General features: G+C 37.6%; 1 protein-coding gene across 1 annotated transcript in view; it reads right to left on the bottom strand.

The window, feature by feature from the left end:
• Nucleotides 1–2,040: 2,040 nt before the first annotated feature.
• Nucleotides 2,041–13,532, bottom strand: part of LOC130576885 (protein ENTREP2-like) — a gene marked incomplete at its 5' end in the record, with an annotated part of 37,403 nt that continues 25,911 nt past the window's right edge. Inside the window, 2 exons of the mRNA XM_057371858.1 lie at nt 2,041–2,058; nt 3,945–4,001. Coding sequence (XP_057227841.1) covers nt 2,041–2,058; nt 3,945–4,001 — 75 coding nt within the window. The remainder of the gene's footprint in view (nt 2,059–3,944; nt 4,002–13,532) is intronic.

The raw sequence follows: 13,532 nt of genomic DNA, 5'->3' as shown, positions 1-13,532 counted from the left end.
TTAGACTCTGCTTTCTCCCTGCTGTGCATCCTTTCACTTGCTTTTCTCCTGCAGTCTTGACCTGTTTTTGCTGACATTGTCTCCCCACTACACAGATCATCTTTTTATTCCAGGAATAAAACCCCAAATCTCTGCTTGAGGGTGGGGCATTGGAGAGAGGACAACCACTTTTTTTTCTTAAGTTCAAAGATGTCTCTCAGATTTCATCTGAAAGGAAGCTGTAAATTCTCTTATAAGAATTTAAAAATACTTGTCTCATCACTTAAGCTACTCTAGGACCTCAGGTTAGGCAGCATGGCCAGGAACATGCCAACASTCCACCTCACTGAGGAGAATATAGGAAGCTTACTCATACACTATTTCTACACATTTTATGCTTCATCTRTTTCCTGAAGTTTGGTTATTCCTGCTATACTCTGCAATGATATCTAGTGAGTAGAGATAAACAGTGAGATAATTTGGACCAGTTTTACATATTCATGAATCTTACGGGCAAGAGTTTATATAGATGTATTAATTAAAAATTATTAGTAATTTTCTTTTTCAAAACAGGTATTTTTCTAATGATTTTTACATAGAAGAGAAAATTATGTAAGCCTGAATTTCAAATAGTTCAAGTTTTTCACTGGAATTCTAGAAAGAAAATCTCTCATTTTGCAACAAACTACCAACCTGATGCAAGATTAGTATTTTTTAACAAAGTCAAATTTGTATTTAACTGATTCTTACCATGGGTGCAGCCTGAGACCTTGCACAGCAATTCATCCTTYTGCCTGACAGGCAGGGTGAACTGCAGCTACTAAGGGTGGCTTCTTTTTTATTTTACCTAAATCAAATAAATCCTACGTGCTTGTCAAAAAAAAGGCTTGAAGTAATGGTTCATTTGAAGGGACAACACATTGAAACTGAGTTATATATGCACTGATTTGCATGTTCACTGGTGCACAGAACTAGCTCTGGAATGCACATTTCATAGTAAATGCTTTTAAATAGCTACTCTGAGTAATCAAGATCATTTATTAATAAGTAGTATTACCTCGTGCTCACTGACATTCACAGCCATTAAGAAACTCCTTATTTCTTTTCATTGAAAAAAAATAATAAATCTATCAGCTTATTGTAAAAATTTTCAGTTAGAAATGTAAAAATATTTTTCTGGGGTTACCCAAATGCCAGATGGCAACAGAGAAGCTTTCAACTCAATTCAGAGGCTGAATTAATCTCCTTAGCACAAACAGATTTGCAATTACCATAGATTAGATTGTAACAGAAAAATAATCTGACTGCACAGTTTCAAGTTTTTTTACAAGGTAATTCAGCATCGGGCTACGCAAGCTCTCTCCCAATTTTCAGACACTTCCACAAACCACAAGGTAACAAATTCCTACTTYACCACTGCATTTTAACATTAGGCAGTGCTAGTGACACAGCAAACACTTGGTTTCCAAAAAAGGGACTTTGAAGAGATTTCTCCAAAGCACTACCAATACTCTGAGAATTCATAATTGAAAATAGAGAAAGCTTAATGAGGAAACATCTGAAATATATGGAAAGTATTATTCAAAATSAATGTGTAAGTTATTTAAGTATCTCCTTTGCCTGAGTGTTTCCTCTGGTAAATATAAATACCAGTTTGATAGCAAATACTGATTCCTTGCATATATAAAGTATTTTGGCAACATAAGCAATTGATGACTAGGAGGTGACCAAGAAAATTTAGATAAACCAACAAGATTTTCCAGATAATTGAGATTTGCAAAAACACTTTAGCAGGAGAACATCGAAATTTCTGCACATTAATATTGCAGTAAAATGTCCTAGTACATACACATTTGTAAATCTTTGACTGAATGTATAATACAAAACAGCATCCATACTAATAGCTTATAAATACACAATTACTCTCGGTTTTGACTTTGGTTCCAAAGTGTTAAACTGTGCAACACCATGCTCTTTTCTTTACCAATACTACATAATACATCTCTACTATGATACAGCCAGGAGTTAATGGTTGATGAACTATTTGTATTTAATGTTTCTTCAACTTCCTCTTTCTGCCTGCAGAAAATAATACATTTGTAAAGAAAAGACAATGAATCTGTGTAAAAATCCTGTATGATTACAGAGTGGAGCAATGAACATCCAGTAGCATGAGGGGCTGACCTTGGCCAGCAGGAAAGCACCACACAGCCATTCACTCACTGCCCCTTGCAGCAGGACTGGAAGAGATTTAGAAAAGCCTAAGTGAAAAAAACAACTGTGGGTGGAGATAAAGATAGTTTAATAAGCAAAGGAAAGAGGAAGGAAAAACCCAAAGCAAGTGAGGCTGTGTGGGAAAACTGGAAAGCCTTGATACAGCACAAGTACTGCTCAGCAATAGTCAAAACACTGGTTATTATAAAACCTGTTCTAGTCACAAAGCCAAGATATGCAGAAAACTGGCACCTTGATATAKTATCACAGTTTCACCAGTTTTCAGAACGTCACAGATGGTGTATGGTTTAATTTTATATAACTTTATTCATAGCTTCAAATAATAAAGCTAGCTATCTATCTATCTTTCAGCTATCACTCTCAGCCAGATTTTGCAACACAKTGCAACAAAAAAAGACATGTATTGTAATCAATTATTTACTTGCTTATAATGTTATAAAATAGGTTAAAAGGTCATTATTGACCATATGTATTTGGCATATGTGTTGTATAAAGAGAGCACAAGAAACATGACTCCTCAGCAGGTTGGTGGCACTCTGTGCTGTGAGGGTGTAAAGTTGTACATTATTGGCTGCCAATCACAACAGTCACCCTGTGCACGTGGGGTCCAACTGCTTAAAGKTATGGACAATTCAGCAAGGGAAACAGGATATCATACAGCTACTGTAAAACTACTGCACAGCTTGATCACCCACAGAAAACATCATCCCTGTGCCCATTCTTCCAGCTGGTTATTGTATCACCACCAAGCACCAATACAGAAGAAGATCAGGATCTGACTCATGAGCACTAAGCTCATGGAAAGAAATTATTTCCTAGAGCAGACTGTGGGAAGGTGAGCTGTTCTGCAAGCATTAAYGTTGCCTTTTACTGTTTCCTCCCTTTTATCTTTATTTCCTTGAATTACACTGACCATGACTGCCTATTTACATTTCACTGAATGAATCGATATTAGAATTCCCAGTTGAATTTACAACATCCAAGTGAGTGCTCAGCAATCAAAGAAGCCAGGTTTCAACAGGCCTGGATAACATTTCTGATGCATGAATATTGTTTATTCCAATAATGTAAGCTCTAAGCCYACTGTTTTAGTTCATAATACTGAAATTAAGCTTATTCTTATTAGTACAAGACTTTCAATTTCATACTCTCCATTCTATTCTTTATTCTGGGGACTATCTTTAGTACTCTGTTACWAATGTTTTATGTTACTGTGTTACACATTGGCAATGTTCTAAGGCAATGTTCACCTGCTAACACATCCTTATTGACACAGTCATCACATGTTTCTAGTAAGATTGATTTCCATCTGATAATGCTTTACATTAATAGGTTAACTGAAACTCTAATAGCATGCACATACAAAGAATGGATCACTCTTCATTATTAAATAACTATATGACTCTCACAACGGAAATAATAATGCAGCTAAAAATTATTCTGCAGACAAAGGTGAACAGCTACTAATTTGGAATGGGCACTTTCCCATCCAGATACCTGTTAAATAGATCGCTTTGCAGTGCATTTTTAGGCAAATTGAGTTAAATGCAAAGGTACAAGCAGACCAACAGTCTGTGAGACAGAAGAAAAACACTATTTTCACCCAAGTGATTTATGCAACACAACTTCAAAGGCCTTTCACTTTTTGTACTAAGGGTTTCTAAATATGAGGATCTGTAACAGCACTGCAAATCATCTCCACAGACAATGCAAGGCATTGAGTTACTCACCACRAGGGACAGGGGCCTCTTCCATGAAACAACACCAATCAGTCCTGACAGCAGCACCTGTAACAGAGACAGAAGAGTTACTGAAGAGACGTGAGGTTTATAACAGTGCCATTAAAAACATGGTAAGTAATAAGATAAAGCCTAATGCACAGTCATGATGTGTATTTCCAGAATGCTGGAAATCAAATGCTAAAAGTCCAATGCTTTCCTTTTATACTCAATAAAAAAATAAACAGAACTAAGCTGTTTTTAAACTAATTTTAATCCAGCTGCCAGATTCACTTAGTTCCGATCAAATCACAGTAAGTCTTAAAACATTTCTTGTCTCTCAGTCCCAAATGTTATCAACGCTGAAGGAGAATAAATTTTTAGGGTAAATTTTCTTGTGGTCTCTTAGCACAACTGAAAATTAGCTCAAAAAGAGGGGGGGTAATGACAGAACAATCACAAAATCTTCCAGGGTATCCAGATAAATTAGCAAAAGGGTTTTTTTGTTTGCTTCATCCACCCAAACAACCACTCCACTTGATCTTATGTTTGAGAGAGGACCCATACACTCACTAAAACTTGTGTTTAGCMTACAGAAACATTAGTCCCTATACTACAAACCACAAGCAAGCAGGATTCAGACCTTTATACATCTAAGCTCATCTTAGGTATTTTAAAATAGCATGCAAGAGCTGAGGCACCWTAAGCTTTACATGTAGTTAAAAATGGAGAGGGAAACTGCAGCAATGTGGGGAGGGATATTGACCCTGGCACGGGAGAAAAAGAGTACGGAGGAACCCTTTTGCTACAACATTTAAAAAAAGAGTAAAGTAGAAGACAAAATGGAGAAAAAAGAACGCACAATGTATTCATTTCATGAGTCCACAGTGTCAGTTTTTCACCTCACCTTATGCAAAGAGTTGTAACAGTAACTAACATAACTAGTCACCATTCCCACTTCATCCAGCTTTCCTTACAATCTTCTAAGTGTAAAAAAAATACAGCACAATAAACAAAAATGCATCTATCTCTAACCTCTATTTATTCTCTGTATACAGAAGCAATATACACCGTACTGAGACCCAGGCTGGAAACAATCCAGTCTAGTGATGTTCAGTGCGAATGTGGGAGAAAGAGCTCTTGGTTATCCGGAGCAGCTGTGCYGTGCTGTGCCCAGTTTAGGCTTTCACAGAGTCTAGCTTGTGCATACTCACACTTTGAGCATGTTTCAAACATATTTCACAATCTGGCCATATTCACAGCTGCAGCAGCTGTTACAAACCCTATTCAGAAAGACAGCATGTGGAAAAAGCACCTTTTCATATTTTCTTAAGCAGCTTTGCCACTATAAAGAGACCCCTCCAAGTGAGATTTTTATGTAAAACCTCAGTGTTAGTTTCTAAGTGAAGTACAAATGCAACACTTGAGAGAGAAATGCACACTAAAAATGCACCAAGACCAGGATAAGGATATCAAAGACTGTCCAGATAATGCCTGAATGCAAATGTGCATAGTTTGAATTCTGCAGCGTTCCCTACAGCAACAGAAGCTACATACTTCTGGATGTTGGCCAAGTGAAGGAAAACCTGAGAATTCCATCTTTGCAGTTAATTAAATGTGCTCACACAGCTATGTTAGCTTATTATTACTGCATGATAACTTGGCTCTGGGCTGATGGTCCTGTAATCTGAAACTCCACTCCACTGAAGGTAAAATCACAAGGTTAGCTAGTTTATCTGCAGGCTAGACAGCAACATGCTCTCAATTAAATGGGCTAGCTGAAATTGTGAGGTTATTAAAGAAAACCCTTTAGGAAAAGTAAGGAATTGCATTCCATACCAGGGCAGGTATTGATACATAAAATATTCGTACATAAGTCAGTATTTGTCAGTCACCAAGTCATATGGTCCGAGTTAACATCTTGTACTGCACCACCTATAAGCAGCAAATCTTTACCTTCTTTCACTCTGTGACCTCCCTTCCATGAGTTAAACCTCTACCCCTCTTGCCACTTACTCGTGGCACTGTACAGGATGCAAAAAAGGGAGCTGATCTTTTTTGTTCAGCTGAATTACAACTGTGTTTGACCTTTCCAGTGGCCTTGTAAAATGAAAGAAGTACATGTGTTCTGGTTTGGTAAAGGAGAGCTTTGTGGCACTCACTGTACGGGCTCACCATGCAAAAGGTCAAGCACAGTCAGGCCAGTTGATAAATTTACACTGATAATAGACAYAAGAGCTCAGTGTTCCACCTGTGTCTTTAGTGCTCTCATTGTAAGAGGTCAGCCCAAAAATGCTGTCATGTAATTTTCCAAACCCCATCAGTCCCCTGTGTCAGTGTCTTGGTTTGAAGGGCAGGTGTTTGCCAATGAAGGCAGGGACCCCCCTTGGAGTGGTGGATATGACCCCCCCTTGCCTCTGAATTATTACAGCTTTGAAATCACGGGCTTTCAGGCAAGAATATGGGTAGAAGGGAATAACAGTTTTTACTAATACGCATAACAAGGTGGAACAAGTAACAACAACGATAGCAACAACCAGCCCAGTCCCAAACCCAATGACAGCCTCACAGAGACACAGCCTCCCCTTTGGTGCAGTTCCAGTCCCAGCCGGCAGGGGCGCTGTTGGCTCTGAGCAGGGCGGGTGCGATGATTCCCCGGCGGCTGCAGGGGGCGCTGTGGCGCGGGTCCCGGCTGGCTCAGATCTCCCTCGTGGCCAATGGTGGACACAAAACCGGCAGAGGTGGATGGAGAAAAGTTCCTCTGCAAACTCACAGCATAAAATGCTGATCTCAGTGCTCCTCTGGACAGCAAGAAACCCCAGGATGGCCAGATGAGCAAAGAGAAGAGCAGAATCCTGCGGGTGTAGCAAAACTCGACCACTGCAGCATGAATCTCAGGGGTCCCCGGCAAGGCACAGGGGCAGGAGATCACAGTGCAGCAAAACAGGAACCGAGATGGGAGATGCTGGGCTCCTCAGCAGGCGAGCTCTCCCCTGCAGGCAGCAGGTCCATGTGAAGGCTGGCAAAGCACTTTCCCAGTGGGTCCTTGTCTTTGGAGGACACCTCAGTGTGGCTGCCTCAGAGCCCGTGGATCAAGTGAGAAATGAGAACTTCCCTCTCTCCAAAGAGAGAAGAAAAAAAAAAAAAAAGAACAAAACAAAACCAAAAAAAACCAAACAAAAAAAACCTCCAAAAAACAATAGACTGCCAGGTAGGAGAAGTGCTTAGAGAAGTGCTTAGGTAGACTTTTTGGGTGTGGCTAGGTTCTTTTGTCTTCACCTAGGATGACCTGGCAATCAGTGTATCCAAGCAACAAAATGGGAAAGAAAAATTCCTCAAGAAAGGAMACAAAAGGAGAAACCTTAACCCACAAYAGTCAGTAACTGGTTACCCAAAGGACTTATTTTGCTTTGAGATGCAGCTGTTTCCAGTGCAAGGCACCTCTCATACATTAGCCCACAGTGTGCATAACTATATAATTAGGTAAAATGGACACAGAGAACATCATATACAGACAATTACTTAGAATACACCAATTATACCAAAGWAGAGAACTAAAGATTTATCTTGATATTGAAGATGACCAGGAATTTAAGAACAAACCAAACTAAACACAACTCCACAAACCAGAACAAACAAAAAAACTCCATAAAACCTCCCAAAAYCCAACCAACCAAATCCAAAAAGCCCTCAGTCTTAATGTTTTGTTTTCTCTTTAGCTTATGTTTTTTATAAATATAATGCTAACATTTCATACAGTGAGTAGAAACCCACTTTGTTTATATTCCAAAGTACCAATTATTTGAAACGTAGTATGCAATTTACAGGCCCAAAAGATTTTCAAATAATTACTCAGAATATTCAATAGCTCAACATTGCAATCTATATGGCTTCTCATGCTTTTCAAAAATCACTACATCACATGTATGCTGTAGCCAGGTTTTTTCTTTATTAAATAAAAAGTAAATTGGAGTTTGATGATTTTAACAATCCCTTAACCTTGGCATGTGTTTTAATTTCAGAACTGCAAAGTACGTTTATCTGTTACCTTGGACCCAATTTCTATCTGCTGAATTTTAGTGAACCTCCTGATTACATAACAATCAAAATAAATGAAAGCTTCTAAAACCATTCAAAAACATAGGTTTGCCAGACTACTTAAGGAGAATTTCCACAGATATATGAAAATATATGTACCTGCTGATTATGACAGTGCTGATGGGCAGAGGAATACCAGAGCACATCAGTGCTGACTGCTGCAGTATGAAAAAGGCAGTAACCCAACATGCATATGAAAATTCCATTACYATTAATGGAAGCGGTGCTCATACATGACAAAGTTGCATTTACTTTCACAGCCACATCCTGAGGCAGGACAAAACCAGGAGGTAAAATTGCTCTCTAGTATAGGCACTGCAAACTAAGGCTTAGCCCTAGATGGTGTCTTTTCCAGCATTTTTCCTCCACAGTCTGGTGAGTACCTAGAAATTCAGAGCACTCTGACTTTGAATATGGGACAGATCACATGATGAAGCCTCTCAATGTATCTTAAATCATCTGCTTTCCAAGTCTTGAATTCCAAAATAGCTCTTATAGGTAATACAAGTGTATCTCCTTTAAACTTCTTTTCTGAACTRCATAAACACTATACTTATATAAAAAAATTAAAACCACATTAAGTACAGTGAAACACTATCAAAGTACAAAAAATTACAGAAATATAGAATTACTAACATCTAAGTTTTAATCTGCTTAATAAAACTATTTTTTTTCTCAGCTGGACTTGGGATCTAGCAATGCTTTACTAGTCTAATAGAGAGAATGAGTTATAGAAAACTCCAAGTTTTATTCTCTATTCTTATTCCTGCTTCCTTGCTCAGCCTGATCCAATATTTATGAAGTCATTTGGTCCTTTTTTACCAATTTATGGGTTAGTCACTTTTTCAGCTTGTAAATACAACAGAAATTCTCTAATCAATGGGTTCAGTTACATAAAAATAAACATGCAAGTTTTTCACATTCATTGACGAAATTCCTCTTCAGGCTTCTTCTAAATAACTAAATTTATGTGTTTACAGGTATCTGTGTATATGTTTTCAAAAATACGTTTGTGAATGCATCTAGATAACCTAGAAACCAAACAGGCTGTTTATAACGACACATCAGACCAGCAGGCACCAAGGCAGAACAGGCACAGCACCAAGAGGCAGATCCACAGGGCTGCACTGGGGCTGCCAGAGGGAAACACCAGCACTGCCAGCACCGGGGCCACCAGGGCTCACAACAGCACTGTCCCTTTGCACAGGGGCCTGAAGCCACATCCCAAGGTTCCCCTCTCTGGGCTGCAGGAGCACACATTACTCTAAGGATTMATTTTTTCAACTCAAATCTTCTTGAAAGTGTGAAGTTCAATTGTACCTCAACAAACAACATCCCCAGCAGTTTTTAGGTCCAGTTGTACCTTAGTTTAAATCAACAGTTGAAATATCTTCAAGGATGCTGTTTTTGTGAAATCTACCATAGTCCTTGCAAAAGGTAGGTAATTATTTAACAAAATGCAAGTATTAAATACTGTGTGAGTAATGTCACAACTATCACACACTCAGAGACTATAAAAGCATGACAYATTACTACCAGAGCATGAAATCATCTTATAATAACACTCTCTGCAGCATCTGCAATCCATTAGTGCAAAATGCTGGTAAAGTTAAATACACACTATAGGAAAAAGAATTGTGCTGCACTGGAATTAGCTGTAAAGGGACTGGAATAATCTATCAGTAATATACTCTCCATTCCAATTCCTGGAAAAACAGGAAGGATGAAGATCTCTTGGGGTGAGGGTATGAATGTATTAGCAAGTATCAGAAGAAGAAAAACGTTTATATATACTTCTATATGTATATACACACATGTGAAAATTGTATGGACAAATACAGGAAAGTGGCTTYGTTACATTACAGCCTTCCAAAAAAGTCATCCTAAATAGCTGATAAAAATCATACCATTACACCACATTCAAAATACTGCAAAATTCATACATGGGCTAAAGGGTTTCTAAAATAGTTAATATAAATATTTATCAGCAAATATGCAAACTAACTTCTCAACATGCAGCAATCACCAGAATCCAGGGACTCTAATTTAAAGACTATATCAGTATGAACACAAAGGGTACAAGTGCCACTAGACTGCGACCACAAGCAAAAGATCTGGGTGCTGAAAGATAAATACAAGCAAGTCTACAGCAACAAAAAACCCACAATGATTTAAGTACAGTTTGGGCTATTTTATAAAAAGACTCAGTGTTCCTGACTTACAGACACTACATCATAGCTTAGTCRCTCTCATTTATCCACTGTGAACCTAAAACTAATCTAATTCTAATTGCCATGGAAACAGGAGCAGAGAAACAAAATCCCGTGGTGCCCCACAAGAMCAGGACAGTAAAATTACCTATACATTGACACAGCTACCAGAATGCATTAACAACACACAATTTTGATCTCATTTTAAGCTCTTGGGTGAGMTTTTTTGTTTTGTTTTGTCTTTGTATTCCTATCAATTTTTCTCCATACCCATCAGAGATCTGCTCATTACACATCTATAATTTGTTTCTAGAAGGAAACAATTTGACATACAGAGAAAAACAAGCACTGATGGAGCACATATCCACGAGAATTTTTCAATTATAAATTTTATATTTTTCAATTATAAAGACAATTTGTATGTTCTGCATTTSTTATTCTTCTGAGTGGTTCAGAACTGTTATGCTCAACTTCACTAAAATATGCAAACTGTATTAACAGCCATGGACAGGGATTTAGATAAGATATTAAGCACAGAGCTGACATGTCAGTGACTCACAATACAGTCTTAATTCTAATCTGTTTTTTATTAAACATACAGAACACACTATTACATTATCTTCTATGCCCAATAATGTAATCCATGAGCATTAATAAGGCATATTAGCATAAGAGTATTTAAACAGAAAGGCAACTAAGCAGTTTGGAACCAATCCTCCAAGCTTTCAAGTGTATTAGACTATTTATGAACAAACCTGAAATAAACAGATGACTGAAGAGCGAGCTCAATTCATGCTGTTTCATAGGGGAAGAGTTAGAATAAATTCTATTGAGATATTGTCAGGGATAACATAGGAAGCTTTTGTGGCTCTTGGACAATTGTCTCACAATTAAAATGAAGCTCCCCTCAGAACTCAAGCAACCTCCCTTCTCCAGAGTGACCTATGAATGAACCAAATGAAAACAGTACTTTGAGCAACACCACCAGCAACACTGCTGCAGAACCAGCTGCTGTGTTTCACAATATCCAAAATGAAAGCCAAACCAAGCAATTCTTTCAAAAATAATTGACTGCAGAAATGTGCTGCCCATATGTGATATTCAGCATCTCTACAGTAGCTCAGATCAAGTGTGGATAGCTTATCGATTCTTTGAAGCAGGAAGGGTTTACTGAAGGAGCAGTCAAAAGCTTAATTAAAATGCACTGAACCAAAGAAATCAGTGAAATTAGAAGCAGTTTGTCCAATATGATAGATCTGCATGCAGGTGTTGTAAACTAAAGTGTTAAATCTTCCCTCATCTGAATACTTATTTTCTTGGTCTTTATGTGTATTCCATACAATAGATTATAAAGATGATTTCTAATAGGCACAAAACCTCCACACCTAAAAGTATATTGAATTTCCTTTACAAAACTACTGACGTATTTTTAATTATTTGTAATGAAAGAAATAATGCACTTGAAATCATTAGAAAGCTATTATAAGTGTATAAAATAAATCATGCTTTATTTCTTTCATAATAATTACATTCCTTCAAGRGCTGAAAATGTGAAAACTTTGTCTTAATTCTAGTAACAATGGATTCCGTATGTTTCCATTACTAAGCCAAAGGCATCACCCAGCTATCAGGACTTCACGTCCAGAATTTTCATATTTTRTGTTTCCTTGTATTGAAAAAAAATTATATCCATAATGTTCATGTGACAAAAAAAAAAATAGTGATAAATTTATTTAGACATCCCTAATCTGTTTTCACACCAATCTTGACTTGTATCATTGACTCAGTACAGAAAATTATCCTAGAAATATTATTTCCCAGTAGCATTAGGAAATTACTAATCAGACTTTTGCTGCTTGGCTCTTCCAATAATTATAAGAATGATTACTGAAGATAACTGAAATGAGACAATGGCTCTTTCAATTACTGACAATTTCTCAGGGGATGAAAGCTGAGGTGTATTATAAAGCGATCTAAATATCAATAACAAGAGCATTTTTTTTGCCTCCAATTCAGCAGAGCTTCCAAATGCACACAGAATGCAACGTCTCTGCACGTCACTAGCACAGAGTCCTCCAATTTCACAGATCTCTTGGAGCTACATTTTAAACTGCAGWACCAAAGGCCACATGGAGAGAGTTTAATCAAAAAGTTATAAACCTCATACTCTAATGAACACAATTAGTGATTTGCTTCAAGGCCATGCTACCGGATAAAGGAAAAGGTTAAGGATGCACAGGCATCAAGAAGTCTAAAGCTTATTCCACCTGACTCTAAGGTCAGGACTTCTGGTAAATATAACAGGAACTTTGTGTCAAGRTTAAGCAGAAAAATATCTTACACTCTTAAAAGAGCAGTTATGCATTACTGCTAGGTCAAAACATTTCACTCTAAAAATTTGTTCCTGGGGTTATGCAGAATCATTCATCATCAAAAGGACTCAGACCTGCAGGAACTGTGGCTCCTTACTGCACAACTAATGGGCAAATAAAAATTCCMTTGTACAAGATATACCTGTATTGTCACATGAAGGAAGGAAAAATCCAAAAAAAAGTGATTCCCATTGCCATGTGAAGCATGCTTGTCTAACAAGGATTACTGATCAACCAGCATTATATCTGACCTTTAGCGGTGGATCCACCTCATGACCAAAAATTAGTTAAATGAATTTCACATGGTACAGCCAYTCACATATGGGCATTAGACTGAGCAGTGTTTTCTTCTTTTTAAAACACCTTCTTAAGTAGCTCCTATAACTTTATCTAGTATTATAATGGATTAAGCTCAAATGTGACCGTTATCCCACTTCATCACAGCCAGACATCTCCATTTTAAAAAATTCTGCAGAGTCAAAGGCAAAGAAAACTGAGTAAGCAGTACATCAAACTCAATTATATTTCAAAGACAGGGCCTCTTTGGTTTGTTCTACTTGTCTCCGATTGCCTGCAAAAAGCTCACAAAGAAGCTTTGAAATTACCATCCCAGTGAGATTCCCACACTCTCAATGTTTGTGTTACTGTAGCCTGGCTGACCACAGACTCAACAAAAGTGTAACATATTGACTTTCATAAAAGCAGCTATACCCCTGCTTCAGATGTCTGGAGAGACTTTATTCATTAGGACAGGATAAACTAAAAACAAGACAGAGAGTAATACTTACTTGCAAACGATTTAGGGCCATTACATTTTATACATGATAACACAGCCTAAGAAGTTTTTACTTGTAACTATGGCATTTAGATTCCATGTAAATCAGGTATTTCTGAAAATTAGCTCTCAAAATCTGAAAMAA

Source organism: Malurus melanocephalus, unplaced genomic scaffold (genome assembly GCF_030028575.1).
Source record: "Malurus melanocephalus ecotype Western Australia unplaced genomic scaffold, MMel_1.1 scaffold_160, whole genome shotgun sequence".
NCBI classification, from domain to species: domain Eukaryota; kingdom Metazoa; phylum Chordata; class Aves; order Passeriformes; family Maluridae; genus Malurus; species Malurus melanocephalus.
The sequence above is the reverse complement of the archived record's forward strand: the minus strand, read 5'-3'. Positions and strand labels throughout refer to the sequence as shown.